This window comes from Emydura macquarii, unplaced genomic scaffold, assembly GCF_026122565.2.
Source record: "Emydura macquarii macquarii isolate MOO-44397 ecotype Brisbane River unplaced genomic scaffold, CSIRO-AGI_Emac_v2 contig_1876, whole genome shotgun sequence".
In the NCBI taxonomy this organism is placed as follows: Eukaryota; Metazoa; Chordata; order Testudines; family Chelidae; genus Emydura; species Emydura macquarii.
This window is the reverse complement of record NW_027132013.1, coordinates 24,550,503-24,568,708: the sequence shown is the minus strand read 5'-3', so window position 1 is coordinate 24,568,708 and position 18,206 is coordinate 24,550,503. Positions and strand designations below refer to the sequence as shown.

At 40.1% G+C, this 18,206-nt stretch overlaps 1 protein-coding gene across 2 annotated transcripts in view; it reads right to left on the bottom strand.

Annotated features, from left to right (window-relative positions):
* The window catches only part of RMDN3 (regulator of microtubule dynamics 3), a 60,655-nt gene that overhangs the window by 27,581 nt on the left and 14,868 nt on the right, over positions 1-18,206 (bottom strand). For both annotated transcript variants that reach the window (XM_067557979.1, XM_067557980.1), the window contains 3 exons: positions 16,949-17,216; positions 15,681-15,783; positions 14,503-14,563 (listed from right to left, as the gene is read on the bottom strand). In XM_067557979.1, coding sequence (XP_067414080.1) covers positions 14,503-14,563; positions 15,681-15,783; positions 16,949-17,216 — 432 coding nt within the window. The remainder of the gene's footprint in view (positions 1-14,502; positions 14,564-15,680; positions 15,784-16,948; positions 17,217-18,206) is intronic.

Here is an 18,206-nt window from a genome sequence, read left to right as displayed (position 1 = left end):
ACAAAAATCCCACAAAAAGGAAGAACAATGATACTTAGGCTACATTAAAAGGCTTGCTGTGGAGAATTACTGCTCACAAGGATAAGTCTCTCAACTCAAAAGATAGGAACAATGCAAGTATAAGCACCTCAGTAGAGATATTTAGGTAAGGCAAATAAACACTGCACTAAGCTGATGTTTTGTTTACAGTTAGTACTTAACTAGCACTTCTGCTTATCCGCATCCCCATGATCTTCCATTTTCCTAGTCATGATGGCAGAGCATAAAGTTATTTCTATTGTGCATGAGGAAAGAAAGAGCTTTGATGAACTGAAATGGGAAATTTCAGGAGTTGCTAAGTAACGTGGATTTCAGGGGAAGATGGTTTGACTGCAGCCCACAATATGGTTAGTTTGCCATCACTCAAACAGCTTCAGTTTAGCAGATTTTTAAAAAATTTGCTATGAGTTTACTGGTAACCTTCTGATTTCACACATCACATCAGACTCCAGTCCCCACAAGTTTACAACAGGCTCCATAAGAAATGGCCTTGGCATGGTGGCTGTGAAATGGCAAATGGCAAATTCCCAACCTCACCCAGCTGGAAACACCCTAAGGATTCAGTAGCTCTCTCTCCATGTGCAGGCATACTATCAGCAACATATTAACATGATAGGAGTGAAAATGGAATTTGGAGTAATCATCAGGTCTGGAATATGGAAAGAAAGCACTGTTGAGAAAGGAATGGTATGCTAGTCAATTTACTTAATCATCAATCTACCCTATCCACCTGTGTAGTAGATAATACATGCTTGATTTTGGTATAAAAATAAAGTGGTTTTATGAGGTGCTGAGGAGTCAATTTCATTTGTGTATGCATTAAATCTTGTGGACACTAATGAGAAAACCATCATCAAATGACATTTTGCTAGCTGGATTCAAATGGTAGCCCTACAAGCCTCTCTCAGGTGCTACTTCCATGAATTAAAAAATGTGGTTAATAAATTTTCCTCCAACAATAGCTAATCCCAGTGCTAGTGTGTACCCTGATTTTTTGTCCTGTGAGAGGACTTGAACATTCGGATAGGGTGAACTGTCTACTTCACACTTTCAAATACACTTGTGTAAGGCAAGCAGATTTCTGCACATCACTGGCCTCTCCACAGTCCCTTTCTGAAAAGCCTTTGAAACGTATGACTCCCATTAAATGTAGTGAAAGTCACATAGCTAAATCTCGTACTACTACTCCGTTGATAATATTTGGAATGTCAGAATTTAGCTGTGTAAAAAGGTAAATTTTTATAAAAACTAACAGGCATATGAAACAAGAACTATTCACTCTCTTGGGAGAATTTGCAACTTCAATAGATTAGATAGCTTTAATCTCTATTGGGCAATTACCATCAGAGGCTTCAACACTCCAGTATGATTACAGGTAAACCTATGAGACATTAGAAGTTCAAGTCAGAATGGTTTCAATGGATAGTAGTGGATAGTTGTACTACTCTAAAATATGCCAAGAATGCTATATAATCTTATTGGTGAAAACTCTGCCAACCTTTACATGAGTAGAAATTTGGGGGTGGAGGAATATTTAATATTTTAGTCCTGGCCACTAGACTATTGGATCCCACATTCCAGAATTAGTGTGTTGTTCCATGAAATGGAAGAACAGAATAATCACAAAGAACATAGCCACTGCCTGGTACCTTCAAGTTAGTTCACTACATTTGTTTAGAACGGAGATGGCTGAGAAATGGAAATCCCTTTCTGTTTAAAAATGGCAAATTTTTAACATTTTTTGTTCCAAACAGGTGGAAAGTCAAATGGCAAGTTTTTCACATGAAGAGATTTCTAGAAAAAATTCCATTTTGGAAGGATCAAGATGGAATTTTTCAGTTTGCTGGCTGTCTGCTTGCACACAGAAAGTGAGATTAAGATCCTTCCTTCCAGTTGAGCAGCTGGATTTTGATTAAGATTTTCCTAACAGAAAATTGAAGGCTTTTTTGGCAAAGTTAAATTTAGATTTTGCTAAAAGGGTGTTTTCCATCAGAAAATTACTCTGATGGAAAATTCTCAACCAACCATAGTCTAGAGCTACAGTGTTCATGAAATGAAGACATGCAGAGACATTTTCTCACTGTCTAGAGGCTCCCAACATGCGCCTGGACTGCTATTATTTATTCACAATGTGAAGAGTGTACAAGCAGAACATTTAGACAGACATTTCTTGCCTGAAGAGTTTATAATCTAATGGTAAACAAACTTAACAAGTGAGAACTACATACAACAGGAGGAATAGGGGAAAGGAAGATGAGGATTACAAAGCCACCTGATCATTTAGATTGCTATCCATATTTTGGTGGTTCCACTCTTATAAACATATAAGGAAAGTAAGAGTAAAATATCCATCTCCTCTTTTGGCTCCTTGATATCGACACCTATGAAGTTACTCAGACTTCATCTTTCTAAAGAAAATTACTATTTATTACAAGACCTATTTTCCGAGCCATTTCACACCCACCCATTTACTTATACCCATCATTATGTTCTTTTGTTTATATAGAACTCTTTACCTTATTCTGAAAAATATGATTAAGCCCACTCACCTCCCCTTCAATGCCCAAAGTAGCCACTTAACCACAAACCATCCCCTTGTGATGGCAACCTCCCAAGTCTGTTCTCTATATACCTCTCTGCCAACAGTTATTCCACTCCTTCTGCAGAAGCAAGCAGGCAGAGCACTTCTAAGTTAGGAGACATCCAGGATGAGGGTGTACTGGAGACTTCTGCTGTCTTCCTGAAAGGTTAGCTCCCTCCCTCTCTACAGGAGAACGCGAGAACTCTTGTCCCAGAAACCTAGTGATGAGCAACTGCAATCAAGGCACTAGCAAATTCCACAAGACATTTGGGATTTGAGGGTGCTGGTAAAAGAAAACAGACTGACACCTATTGCAATGACCTCAATCCCTCCACAAAATGCCATCATCGCCATCAGTACAGATGAAGAGAAAGAGGGTTTAGCCACAATGAAGAAAGGGAAGGCAGCCAGTGGACATGGTATTCCCCCAGAATTTCTTCATCAACTAGGTCCCAGGGGACTCCAATGGTTGGCAAAACTGTAAACCAAAACCACGGAATCTGGATGCAACACAAAAGCCTGGTGGGAGGCAATAGTCATTGCCACACTCAAATCAGACAAGCCGACCAACAACCCTGGAAGTTATAGGCCAATATCACCTATCCTGGAACGTATCACCCTCCGGGGAATCAGTCTTCTTGTTGAGTTAGTGATTCTTGAAGAACAAGCAGGATTCTGATCTAAACAGAGTTGTTGCAATCAAGTTTTGGCCCTTGCAAGGCACATTAGGCTGGATTCCAGAGGAAATTTAAGACCAGTGCAATCTTTGTAAACCTATCATTGGCCTACAACATGGTCTGGATTAAAGGCTTAATGCTGAATCTTGCAAGGATCATGCCCTGCTGCAAAACACTACGTCTTCTATGAACGATGCTAAGCAATAGGCGGCTACGTGTCCACAGGCAACAAAGTCAATTCGCCCCGGTTTCTCAACTAAGCCGCAAGACTCAGTACTCTTGCTGATGCTTTTCAGTATTTACACAAGTGACATACCTCCAATGAAGTTGCACAAATTTGCATATGCAGATGATCTTGCCCTGGCCATACAAGCAGCCACCTTCGGCAACATGGAGTCCATCTTGAATGAGGACCTAAACACCATGGAAGAATATTTCTGGAAATGGACGCTCAAGCCAAATCCTCACAAAACAGCAGTCACAGCGTTGATAACAGGAACGCTAAGTGCAATCTGAAAGTGAAACACTACGGCAACGCTATTGACATGACCCTATTCCGACCTATCTCAGAGTGAAGCTGGATCGCACGCTAACCTTCCAAGATCATCTGAAGAAGGTAGCTGCCAAGACTAAAACAAGGGTCAATTTGGTCCAGTAACTGCCAAGCACAAATTGGGGAGCATCAGCGATGGCCCTTATGTACTCGGTAACTGAGTACCTGCACTGATATGGACCAGAAGTAGCCATGCTCGATTTGTTGAGGTCCAACTGAGCACTGCAATGCGGTGCATCACTCAACCTCTCAGGTCAATCCCAACACCTTGGCTGCTGGTGCTGACGTACATTGCTCCCCCATTCATTCGCCATGTTGCTTCAACCCTTCAGGAATTCCAGAGGATCATGGAAAATGAACATCTTCCCATCCACCAGGACCATAACTACATCTCTCACCACCACCTGAAGTCATGTAAGTCCTTTTGGACCCAAGTGTTTAACCTTCAACAATGCACTTCAACCTTGATGAAGCTTCAAAAGCTGAATGAACTTCACAAGAAGTTACAAATAAACACCTCATAAAAGACCCAATGCAGAAGATCCCTGGCTTTGATCTCCCAAGAAGCTCATGGGCCAACCATAAACCACATCCACACAAACCATGGCAGATGTGGATACTTGCTGCACAAATGGAAAATTAAAGCCTCTCCAGTGTACTACTGTGGTCACCTAGAACAGACGATGAAACACATAACAAATCAATGCCCGATTCACAAATACAAAGGAGGCATTACAGCAATACACTCTGCTACTTCAGACACAATTATCTGGCTTAACCATCTGACTGTAAAATTATAGTTGTTGCTCTACATTTACATCAGCCATACAAAGAAGATTGCATCAGTACAACAAAATGTATGCTGCTCTCTTTTCCGTTAGTATCATGTGAAGAGTAAGTGCACACTCCAAAATCCTGTGCCATCAAGTAGGCACGCACACAGCCATTTTCCTCAGGGGACAAATCTGTCTCTTCCCATCTTTTTTGCAGCATGGTAGCATGAATGGGGACATGTAGGAGGACAGGGACACGTGTGACTGAGAAATGGCTTAGGGCACTTGTGGTTCATATATAATATCAGTTTACTAGATAAATACTATCAAAATCAGACATAAGGTTTGAAAGCCTATTGGAGCCTCCTCTTTTCCCTCCCATAATAGAACACATAGGTACTTCTGTTGCTTAGGAACTGGCAACACCCTACAACTGTATGCCTCTCCTAGTGAAACAAGCAGCTGATATACCACCAGGAACAGAGGTAAATTCTGTTAGCTTTTAAAGACAATGCTGCCTCCTCCCATACCTCACTCAGCCCATCTTTGGAAAGTTCATGAGTGGAGCAACACTTCTTACAAGCTGTAAAACTATCAGTAATTAAAGATGGATTGAAATTGGTATGAGCCTCTTGCTGCTGAAAATGAGTTCAGGATAAACCACCAACATTAACGTTAATGGGAAACACCAGAGACGAAAAACTAGTTTCTAATTTGTGAGTTAATTCTGTGCTAATGAAAAAGGAGCAAGGAAATGAACGTCATAAGTCTGAGCCAAGTGTTTGGCCTCATACTTATAGCATATGTCTATTTTGGACTGTCAGTCATGGCAAATTGTGCTAAGTCATGCATTTCTGATGTGCATGTGTGTTAACTTAGCTGAAACCAAGTTAATTTCATTTGTGACTGAAACCAGGATTTGAACCATGGTCACAAGAGGAGAAAGGCTAAAGTACCAGTCCTCTTCATCTTCTTAACTCTCCACCAGTTCCATTTTTAATATGGATAAAATGAATTCCAAGCAAAGTGTTCAAGATTTAAAATATGCAAGATTAACAAAAATGGGGTGAATTTTAAGCGAATCCTGGATTTGTGGGTTTAAGTCTCTAACCAGATTGGGAGAAATGGGAGGAATCTGGCAGAAAGAAGTTAAAACTTCCTTTATAAAAAACACTAATATTTCCTTCCTCCACAAAAGTCAGTTACCCTCCTAGATTCAACTAAAAATGCTCTAGAAAATATTTCAGGTAGTAACTTCGTATCTATTAAGCCTCCCATTTTCCTCCAGAGACTCCTAATTTCAGGTGATCCTGTCATGGGCTCATAAGTGGGTGCCTGGATCTTCCAGAGAAACAGGGAGACAAACTGCAGGCAAGATGTTCTACCCACAAACATTCATAGTCTCTGTGTTCTGAATGTTCCTGGGTAGAGTATCTCACCTGTGTTGAGGGGATATAAAATGCTGCACAAAAGAAGCCATTTCCAATGCACAACAAGTTTTTTTAGTTTCTGGGTTTTGTAGGACCATGCTAGGTATTCCTGAGTATTACTGACTGGCACCTTTACTATTTACATTCGGGTAGCTCTCAAAGTCCCACAGTCTCACTGTGTTGGGGTAGAATGCCTCAGACTTCCTTTGTGTTTGAAGAGTCTTTCAGAGTGGGAGCTCCAGCTGAGGGGAGGAGGAGCAGGAGCAGTGTACACCCACCGTCAATGGCATGGCAGGGCCTAGAGATAATTTCTGTGACTACAATCCTAGCTCTCAGTGAGCTGGACAGATGGGTCTGACAACTCCCACCTCATTTCCAGAGAAAGCTTCTCCCACACTCCAAAGGAACCAAGAGCTTGGGACTCCTACTGGATATGTAACATTAATGGAGTTAACACGGCATTTTTCTTTGGTGCCTAAGCCCCTCACTCTCCCTACCTTAGAGACTGTTGGAGTTTCTGATAGAAGTCCTCTCCCATCAGATTGTCAGCAAATACTACTTTGAAATTCAGAAACTTTAGTATTTTGCTTCAGTTTTTATTTATGGTTTAGTCTCATTAGGCATCTAAATGTCTACTAAAGTTAGCTTATACTTAACTATGGCATGTCCATCACTGTAGCAAAGCAACTGAGATGGCAGTAGAAATAAAATGTTTCATTTTAAAGGCTGATATGCAAATGAGGTAATGCATATGGAGATATTCAGTTAAGGTTTTACATCATTTTCATACAGTCTCTATTTCCAGGCCTTTGGTATTACCAGAAGATTCCTGCCACCTTCTAATGTTAGAAGACTAACTGAAGGGCAAAAGAAAATTTAAGGCAATTGAAAATGTATTAATTTTCCTGCCAAATGCTTCTCCCTCTCCACCCCACCCAACATTTATTATTAATCATATTTATTAGAGTAGTGCCTAAGGACCAGACAAGAAGGGGCCACAACGTGCTAGCCGCTGTACAAATGGTAGACCCTAGCACCCCAAAGAGATTACAATCTAATTAGATAAAACAGATAAAGGAAAACAACAGACAAGCAGAGCAAACAATACGATACATAAGATCATAAGAATGGCCCTATGAGTCACAGCAATGGTCCATTTAGCCCAGTATCCTGTCTTCAGACAGTGGCCATTGCTAGGTGCTTCAGAGAGAATGAATAGAACAGATAATCATCAAATGATGCATCCCCTGTTGCCCATTCCCAGCTTCTGGCAAACAGCAATCCCTGCCCATCTGGCTAATAGTCATCGATGAACCTATCCTCCATGAACTTACCTAGTTCTTTTTTGAAGCCTGTTATAGTCTTGACATTGACAACATCCTCTAGCAAAGAATTGCATAGGTTGACTGCGTTATGTGAAGAAATACTTCCTTTTGTTCATTTTAAACCTGCTGCCTATTAATTTCATTTGGCGACACCTAGTTCTTATTTACGAGGAGGAGTAAATAACACTTCCTTATTTACTTTCTCCACACCAGTCATTGTTTTATAGACCTCTATCATATCCCTTAGTCGTCTCTTTCAAAAGTCCCAGTTTTATTAATTTCTCCTCATATGGAAGCTGCTCGATACCCCTAATCATTTTTGTTGCCCTTTTCTGTAACCTTTCCAATTCCGATGCATCTTTTTGAGATGAGATGACCACATCTGCATGCAGTACTCAAGATGTGGGCGTACCATGGTTTTATAAAGAGGCAATATGATTTTTCTGTCTTATTATCTATCCCTTTCCTAATGATTCCCAACATTCTGTTGGCTTTTTTGACTGCTGCTGCATATTGAGTGGATGTTTTCAGAGAACTATCCACAATAACTCCCAGATCCCTTTCCTGAGTGGTAACAGCTAATTTAGACCCCATCGTTTTATATGTATTGTTGGGATTATGTTTTCCAATGTGCATTACTTTGCATTTATCAACATTGAATTTCATCTGCCATTTTGTTGCCCAGTCACCCAATTTTGTGAGATCCCTTTATAACGCCTTGCAGTCTGCTTTGGATTTAACTAGCTTGAGTAGTTTTGTATCATCTACAAATTTTGCCACACGTTTACCCGTTTTTCCAGATCATTCCAGATACCTGCAATGTCATGTTAGTTCTATGATTTTGGTGGCTTTTTTAATTTTAGAGGAGGGGTATTACTAGAAGGAGATTAGCTAGACAGAAAGGAGAGGGAACACAAAGGAAAAATTGATAGACTGGGGGGAAAAAGGAGGGAAGGAAGGAGGAAGATAGAATGAGGCTGAGATGCAGAGATTGTGATCAATACCACAACAAGGGGTTGGAGCAAACAGCTTATCAACACAGGGTAGATAACGTCCAATTAAAACTGCAGAAAACAAACAAACAGTCTCACATCATCAATGTCCACTGTTACTTTGCTGACATTGTTTTTGTGCCTGTTCTTCCTGGCTTCAGTTTCTTTGGCCTATGGACTGGCTCCTCCCTGGAATCTCCTTCTCCCCAGGTTCACAAAGCTCAGGGTTATGGGGCACTTCATGGATGCTAGTGCAGAGTTCTTGGTGAAAAGGGTGCAGGGGTGTTCCTAGCTGGGTGCCATCTCTCCTCCTCCCCAATGCTGAACTATTTTCCTTAGGCTGCATGTGTGCATGCTCCTATTAACTACAATTTCTCTAGCCCCTGATTTATGTTAGAATGCTCTTCTCTTTAATCACATGATTAAACAGGGAGCATTCAGCATGTCTAGATTTAGCTCAAAATCCACAAGTTCCCTGCAGTACTCTGTGAAGAGTTAAACAGCAAGGTCCTGCTGATTGTTTAATTAGAAGTGGCTTCTGATCACCAGCTCTGGGCCGTGTCCAGAATGCTGTCACTTTTTAGCAAGACAAAAGTGTCCACCAGCAAGAAGCCCAGACACGCCAAGTGAAATTAAAGTGTTTAAATACATTTGTTAAGTCGTTCTCTTGTGAGCTTTCAAGATGCTACGCTGAACAAAGTAACTGATTTTCCTGTAAAGAAAGGAGGCCATGTTTCAGAAAGTCTCTTTCAATCAAAAGACTATTTTCACTTTTCATAACCAACATGGAATGATCACATTTCAGACAGGCAACAAAAACTTATTTCATCTGCAATGACAGCTCTGAGCAGTCAGCAAATACCACCTTGTTTAATTTGACTATTTCTCCTCCTGAAAATTAAGGCTGATAGATAATGCTGCAGCTGCAAAATTCTCCCTAGACGGACCCCTGAAATCCCCTGCTATTCTAGTTGTACTTCCAATATTTCTTTTAACACCAGGGCTGAAGCCAAGGCAAACACACTTTTCCCTCTCTTCCTGATCCTTAAAGCTGGTGTTGTGTGCTGAGAATTGCACAGCAAACAGACACGTTGAAATGGACAGGGAATCAATTGTTTCTCTCTCTAAATTCTTGAGGAATTGGTACATTCAGGCCTTAGCAGCTTAAGACATGTGCCTATGCTACATGCAACGCTCCAGGTTGTGTTTTTTGTTAAACAAAACCAAAAAAAATCCACTTATGTGCTTGTTCTCTCCTTTTCTTTTCCATGAAGAATTTAACCACGGGACATAATATCTGTAAAAGGTGCCACAAGATTAGTAGTGGAGTAGTAAAATATACATACACATTAGTTTCAGAGCCTTCGTATTATGGCACAAGCTTCGCTGATAAGAGCTGTAAAACTAGGAATCAAATTTCAAAATGCATCAGGCAGGCCCAAAAAGGAGTAGGAGAATGCCAGATTCTTGCCCCAAATGACTTTACACCAGCTACAAATTTGGTCCAGAATAATTTGGAAGCAGCATGTAATACCCAAGACCACTCCTTACCCATCTGAGGGTAAACTGCTGCAATAGCAGCTTTGCATTACTGTGTCGTAAGGACTCAAGGGATCCATGCGAGGGTTCCCTTTCCTACTTGGTTCTGATTCCACAACCAATCCAGACAGGGTTCCAGACACACTCCCTTTCTCAAATCATTCTCGAGAAATTAGTGGTCATATTGCCATAGCCATTCAAGCTATCTAGCCACAAGGGCATGCTGCAGAGCTGTGTCAGTCAATCATTTCCTGCTCAGTGTTTTCAGCTAGCCCCTACGATTCTGTCTATTCTACAAAGATTTAGCTGTTTTTTAAACCATGCCTAACACCATAGTAAATGCCAGAGACCAAAGCAACTACAGTCAGACTGCACGCCTCTCTAAAGAGGAGACCACCATCGTAATACACCCTTATCAACTCCACACTACACAAAAACAATTTTACCCTGATGACAGGTCATCAACATGTTCCAGAATTAGGAGAGGAAAAGAGAGGACTGAGATGACATATGCAGCAGTAAGATAGCAGCACACAACGAAGCAAATAAACGGAGGGAAAGCAACACAAGAACAAAGCACAACTATATCCTAGATAATGCAGAGACATTCAGCTTGAGTAAATGCAAGATCTTTGGATGTGCAATATTTTGTGTTCCCCAGTATATAAAAATCAGAAGTTGGGGGAACACGTGGTAATGAGAAGCTTTTTCACAGGAGGTCTAATTAACATAAACAGGCTGTGATTAAAACAGCTTGCAATTGTCCCACGACCCAGATGGCGCTGGAAAGAGAACAATTCCCAGTTACATATTCATGACAAAGTGTTATGTCTTTTTACTAATAAAGGTAGTTATTCATTTCCCATAAATCCCATGCCTCCCACATGCTGTTCTGCTATTTCCTGTCTCTGGCTGCCCTCTTGCCTTTCTGCAGCTGTCCTGAAGAAATAAAAGCAAGACGTAGAAGCAAAAGGGCAGGTCTACAGAGAGCGTTTAAGCCTGTCACCCTTCCAATGATTCTGTTCTTGGAAAAGGTGGGCACTGACTACAACACATCCGCCTAGCACATGCCAAGACTGCTTCAGCACAAGGGGTCAGGTTACTGTTCTGGAGACAAATTATTAAGCAACATGTTACTGCAGAACTATCATGACATGAACCTTCTGCATCTACAGGGGCCTTATCAAGGTCCTTCAGAAAGGATGGGAGGAGGGAGTGACTTGCACTATCAGCCTTTTTTAACAGCATGAAACCACAGTACTAGAAGGGTCATGCAGATAATCTGTGGCTAATCAGATTTCATTCCATCTCCAGAATTCAAGACTGCTTGGACATCTCTTTGGATCAGTTACTTTTGCACACAATAAAACTCAATCATTAGGCTAATCCATCAATGGTTAGCTCAAAAGCAGAATCACACTCTATCAAATATGAAAAGCTCAAGTGCCAAAACTGTCTAAAACTTTAACAGACAACTTGGTAGTTCACCAACATTCCAGGAGCTAAAACAGCAGAAAGAGCCAAACACCTGATTCCATTAAGAGAGATCAAGTCATGCTGCTTTCTCCCCCTATTTTTGCCTCATACCAACATGACAAATATGTTACTGACCAGAGGCATCTAATTACTAACTGCTATGATAAGCATTTTTTCATAAGAAAAAAAGAACAGCTATACTGGGTCAGACCAATGGTCTATCTAACCCTATATCCTGTCTTCTGACAGTGGCCAATACCAGGTGCTTCAGAGGGAGTAAACAAAATAGGTAATCATCAAGTGATCCACCCCGTGTCGCCCACTCCCAGCCTCTGGCAGAGGCTACTGACACTTCAGAGCATGGTTTTGCATCCCTGCCCATCCTGGCTAATAGCCATTGATGAACCTATCCTCCATGAACTTACCTAGCTCTTTTTTGAAGCCTGTTATAGTCTTGGTCTTGACTGCGTTGTGTAAAGAAATACTTCCTTTTGCTCATTTTTAACCTGTTGCCTATTCTTTTCGTTTGGTGACCCCTAGTTCTTGTGTTACGAGAGGGAGTAAATAACACTTCCTTATTTACTTTTTCAATATGTCATGATTTTATAGACAACTATTATACCCTCCTTAGTCATCTCTTTTCCAAGCTGAAAAGTCCCAGTCTTATTAATCTCTCCTCATACAGAAGCTGTTCCATACTCCTAATAATTTTTTTTTTCCCTTTTCTGTACCTTTTCAAATTCCGATACATCTTTTTTGAGAGGGGGCAACAAGATCTGCATGCAGTATGCAAGGTGTGGGGATATCATGGATTTATATAGTGGCATTATGATATTTTCTGTCTTATTATCTAGCCTCTCTTACTCAGTTTTGGCTGCTAGTGATTCTACCTCCATTTAGCCTTTCCTGTTTTTTGAAGACACAAACCTTTATTTTGTATCAGCATAGTTGTGACATGTAATGTAAGCTATTAAAATAATGTTTACATACAGTCAATCACTGCCATCAATTAAAAGCAAAACAGTAATTGTAGCAGAATTCTTACCCTCCACTACATAGAGACAGGCACTACCTTAGCCCTTCTCTGAATGTGGCCAAGGAGAACCTGCCATATAAAAGTAACCAAAAATTCTTTTCCTTTTAACCCAAACAAACTCAAACAATCCATAAATGTCAAGCCCAGATGACAGATTTCAGAATTATGTAAGTCTCATGGTGCGAGGGACATCTTCTGAAGACACAAGAGATGAATTGTTCAATACCTCAGTGGCAACTGCAGCGATCAAATATCTCCCGTATCCTCTCCATCCCAAAAATACAGACACTCTCTCTCCCCAAACCCTAGAACCAAGGGGTTAACCTTTCTTAAAACAGAGTTTCCACTTTACTTGGCACTATATAAGCCTTTGGAATGTCAATAATAAAAGAAAATAAGAGAAACAATAACCCCAGTAAAATCAGAAAGGAACAAGGAGGAATATCAGTTCATTATTAATCATCTAGCTCTCAAGTTACTGCCCTCATAGCTTGTGCAGCTGGCTGTTAGCTTGCAATGACATAAGAGGTTGCTCTATAGGGGACTAAAGATGGTCCAAGAGAAACAGGGCAGATGAGAAAGTAAATAAAAAAGGCCACCCCTGTTCCAGTTCTTGAACAAAGGAATTACAATTTTCTGTAAACCTGCTGTGTGAAATGGGCTTCCTAACCCTCACATACCAGATTAATTTCCAGCACATAACAGCAGGGTACATAAGGAGTCATTTTCCCAGGGCACTTAGAACCAAAAGGATCATTGGTAAAATTTAGCTCATTTCTGAACCAAGATCTTGCATGAGCTCTCCTAGGTACTTCTATCCAGGCCCCCCTTTACCACAGTATCTGAGCACATCACAATCCTCAATGTACTTATCCGTACAACATCTCTGTAAAGTAGGTAAGCACCATTATCCCAATTTTACAGTTGAAGAACTAAGGCACAGAAGTGACTTGCCACAGACTTCTTGTGTGACCTTGGGCAAAGCAGGGAGTTGAACCAGGACTCCCAAATCTCAGACTAATGTACTAACCACTGAATCATCCTTCCTACATGAATATCATTCATAGTTACCAATTGAAAGAATTGCTTGTGGGACCCAGTGAGTAGGAGATCACCAACCCGAAACAGGTCTCACTGGCCCAGGTGAGAAACTATGCTGAGCAGACATCACATACAGCAAGAAGATTTGCTCCACTAATAGAATGCAATATATATTTTGGCAGAGCAATTTACTAACTCCTTGTTTTCTTGTTGTTTGAAAAGGAAAACTTCAACTGAACTGAGAAAAAGTCTTAATGCTAGAACAAACTTTCCTCCATTTCACCCTCATGTTCTGACAATATGTGCACAGTTGCAAGATAGAATTACGATTACCAGAGATCAGTTTAATAACTCAAAAGGGAATCTTTTTAAAACACTCAGTTTTAGTCCTTGAATTTAAAACGCTTAAAACTACCCAATTACACTGTACTCTACCTCTCAAGTTCTTCTTGCTAGAAGTCCATTTCTGCAACACCCATCTATAAGCTAATCTTTTACCATCCTTAATGAAGCTCATTAAGCTACGAGATGCAGGTTTACAAGAGCTTGATACAATCAATTCCTCAGAAACTAAAAGAACACATCCAGAGGGGGAGCCGTGTTAGTCTGTATACAGCAAAAACGAGAGTCCTGTAGCACTTTAAAGCCCACAAAAGCTTATGCCTGCTGAAATTAAAGTTGTTAGTCTTTAAAGTGCTACAGGACTCTCGCTGTTTTTAAAAGAACACACATTATTATATCTTCTGCTCAAGAACTCCAGGCTATCTCCCCTAAGAACCAAGTTCTTAATTAGTTGTCAAACTAAATAAAAACAAAATGTATCTGGATAATCATAACCAGTATTGTCTGTTGCACATGCATGCCTACTAACAAGGAAAAGAACCTAAAATAAAGTCTGTTAGGAAAAGCATACCTCAAACATACGTTATTGAAGCTGAGAAAAAAAACTTTTCTACTGAGTAGACTGTTTGTGATAAAGCCCAACTCTTAATATGACCTTTAATCTCCCTTACTCTTCTGTACACCAGAAAGATACATACCACTGGTGAAACTCGGCCTTTTGATCTCCTTTCTGTAGGGCTGCCTCTGCCTCTTCTTTCCCTGCAGACAGAAAGCACTGATTTAGCAAGAGCAAAAGTTACTGAATTTCTCTAAATATCTACTTCCCAAAGTGTTAGGCTCTCTATACTAACAGGGAAATGTAAAGAAGCTAAACATGTTAGTCACTTAATATATTTAGATTGAGAATATGGACACATGCCAAAAGATCTCCTGTATAGAGAACTCGAGGGTGCTCCAAGGCCACTGGGCTGACCTAAGATCAGGTTCAAGGATATTTGCAAGAGGCATCTGAAAATTTGCAGCATTGACACCACAAGCTGGAAGTTTGCAGCTAGCAACAGACTACACTGCATGAGGGAGTCAAAGAGACTGAAAAGAGGCAGTTGAGAGAGAAAAGCAAAGAGAGCAAAGAAAGTGCAACAGGCCTCAAAGGCCAGTAGTGTACCAGCTTCTTATCTACATTATCTGTAGCAAGGACTGTCACTCAAGAACTGGACTTTTAAGCTGCAGTATGACACACAATGAACTGCTTTGGTGCTTACATCATTGTCTGTTGAGATGGACAGTTGCCCTTCCACTCACTATAGGTTTCATACTCTTGCAGTGATATTGGGAATCCAACACCCCACAGAAAGAGCTCTCACACACTAGCAAACACCCTTGATTGCCAGCATGTTTCCACAGCATCATTGACAAAACAGTCATCTGCATTCAAAACAGTTTAACTCGTGTTAAAGGTTTTTTGTAACAAGTAGTTCTCCAATGGTTTTGTCCTGAAGACCACTTCATAAGATGTTTTTTTCCTGAAGCTCTCTCCTCTCTCTGCTCCTGTGCTTGGTTCCCAAAATGTGGTAACTTTGTAAAAGCCATCAGAAAGGAGGTGATTTCCTAAAGCTGATAGGAGCAGAAGTGTTGCTTAAAATCTCCTGGTTTTATTTCAAGTCCTTTATAGTGTTGAAAACCCAAAGCAAACTGCATGTGAACTAGTGAATGAGAACCAGAATGAGAAGCAGTGAAACTGATCAAGTAAACAGGAAAACTGTATTTTTAAAATTTGTTAGTAACATAAACACCTTTTAAACAAGAGACTGTTAAAAAAAAAATCATGTTAATCCAAAATACTACATGGAGCTACCTCACAAACACTTTTCCTTACCATCAGAAGCATAGGATTTCTTTTCGTCTACATCCTCTGTGATTTCATACAGATCACTGTATGCTCGGGCCAGGCGCCAAAGGAAATCTTGCTGGTCTCCATACTGCAGACAGAACATAAGTATTTCAGATCACCTGTTAGAAAGGCTCTTTCTTCCACTGATGCAAAGACATAAGGAAGAAGTATTATCAAGTGGGAGCAGTAACAGGCAGTATTTTATTCAGACAAGTGTATGAATCCTTTTATACATCTAGTTACACAGAGTAAACATGCGTAAAAAGACCCTTTTAAAAAACGTAAATGGGCCCAAATCTGCAACTCAATGGAGATCAGGAGAGGTCTAATTTATCACATCACTGTAAACGGATCCTCCCTCCCTTCACAGAAGTTTTAGTATGTATGAGGGGGAGCACTGGAGCCACAAATCTACTTGTCTGACTCCATCTCAAAAAAAGCAGGAGAGTCATAAGTTTTAAAAAGTTCAGTTTATTTATTTATGCTGTCTGTTCACTTTTTGCATTTCAGTCAGCTTGAACATCAGAAGCTTGGACAGTTTCATATTTTGGCTCTCATAAAACAGCCATGTGGCTGTTGCCAATACTGCAGTGGAAATGTTCAGTCAAAAACAAAAATAACCACATATTCAGTGAAATATAAAAGACAGCAACTCATCATACCAGGTTTTGATAAACATTTTTTTTTAAAGTACCAGTTTTATGCATAAACTACTGGACAATATCCATTTAAGTTGGATTACTTTGGTATTATCTTAAACTAATAAGAAGTGGGAGAGTCATTTAAGAAAAGGGATACACTGGGATATACTTAGTGTTGATTAAGTCATTTGTTATCTCTCCCCTCTACATCATCTTTAATATTAATGTTGAAGATACAGCAGCCAAACTGTTTTGTTTTTTAAACAGGCATCTACTTAAAAAAGCTGTGTAATTTCCTGTACTGACTATACAGTGCTTGAACTCTATAAGTAAGTCAAGGGATCCAATTACAACGCTGTTTGGAGTTTTACTATAGACAGGATGCAAGAGTGTACATTTAAGAAAGCTCAGTCCTTGGATTGTCAGGTACCTTGTTAGGTACCATCTCTACCTACACTACACTTCTAAACCATGTTATAACTAGATCCACTGATTCCATTACATTTGCAGCATGGAGTAAGTCTTACACAAAGACAATTAGAGAAAGCCCATTTCTATCTTTCCCTGTTAGTTGAACACACAATGTTGCTGGGAAATAAAAGCGAACTTTACCACCAGTTTATTGTTAAGCAGCAGCTGGAATCCTTCCCTCTTCCCCTGGTCATTCCCACTATGCAACCGGTCAGCCTGCTGCAGCAGTTGATCAAGTTCCTCGTCAACTGTAGAGTCAAAGATCGAAACTGTTTCATCCTCATTGACTAGGTCAAGTGAATCTCTCCGTGCAACCTTCACTGTCTCACAGCTCACTTCATCTTCTCCTTCCTCACTCTCTCTCTCTGACTCCCGGTCATAATCAGACTCTGCATTGGCTGTGGTGTACCTTTCAGCAAAAATTAAAATACAGAATTAAGTGACATCATATGCAATCAACACAAGATGCAGAGCAAACAATTTATAAACCAAAAGAAAATATATATATATAAAAAAAAAATATTAAAGAGAGGGAGTTGAACTAATACATGTCCTAGGCCCAACCTTCCCTAGTGCAGAAGTGTTCTCTATGCTGTATTCTACAAAATGTTTTGCAATATAATTTTAAATTGCTGCAGTTATGCATCTTTCACCAATTCCCAAGTAGAAGAGACAAATACAAAAGGGTGAAGAAAATAAATTCAAAAGGAAGCTAGCATGGAAGTCAAGACACAGGAGTCTGAATACAGCTGGCCTAATGTTAGAACCTTTTTGGAACATTTAGTTTTAAAGCCTACACAAGGTTACAGAGACCAGCAGGGCAGGTCAACCAGGAAATTATAGATTATACATCAGACACCTAAGTAGGAAGTTTAACAGACTCATCAGGGTGGAAGATACAGCTTGATGTTTTTGGTCTGTTCCACAGAATTTCAAACACAGATAGCTTTCTTGGCAAGGTTAATATTTTGATCAAGACTGTTTGAGCACTAAATATGAAACAGCTTGTTCACGCTGATGGGGGAAAAGGTGTGAAAAAAGTGGGTGAGTGATCAAAACCATTGCACATGTACAAAAAGACAAATTAAGAAGTAGCAGCTGAGCCATGTAAAGATATGATATCTATATAAAAGATGACAATGATTAGCTATTAAAGTGGTCAAATTAGACAGGATACAACTCAGACCAAGATTTTCATAAGTGATTGTCTAAAGTTAAGTTCCCAAAATTATGTTCACGCACCTAAATAGGTGGCCTGATTTTAGAAAATGCTAAATACCCAGCAGCTCCCATTGAAGTCAGGTCACTTTTTAAGGTATGAAACATGGGTTTTGCAGCTTAATTTTAGAACCTCCCCCACCCCCCTTTAAAAAAAAGGAGCTTAGCCTAACGTGTCCCT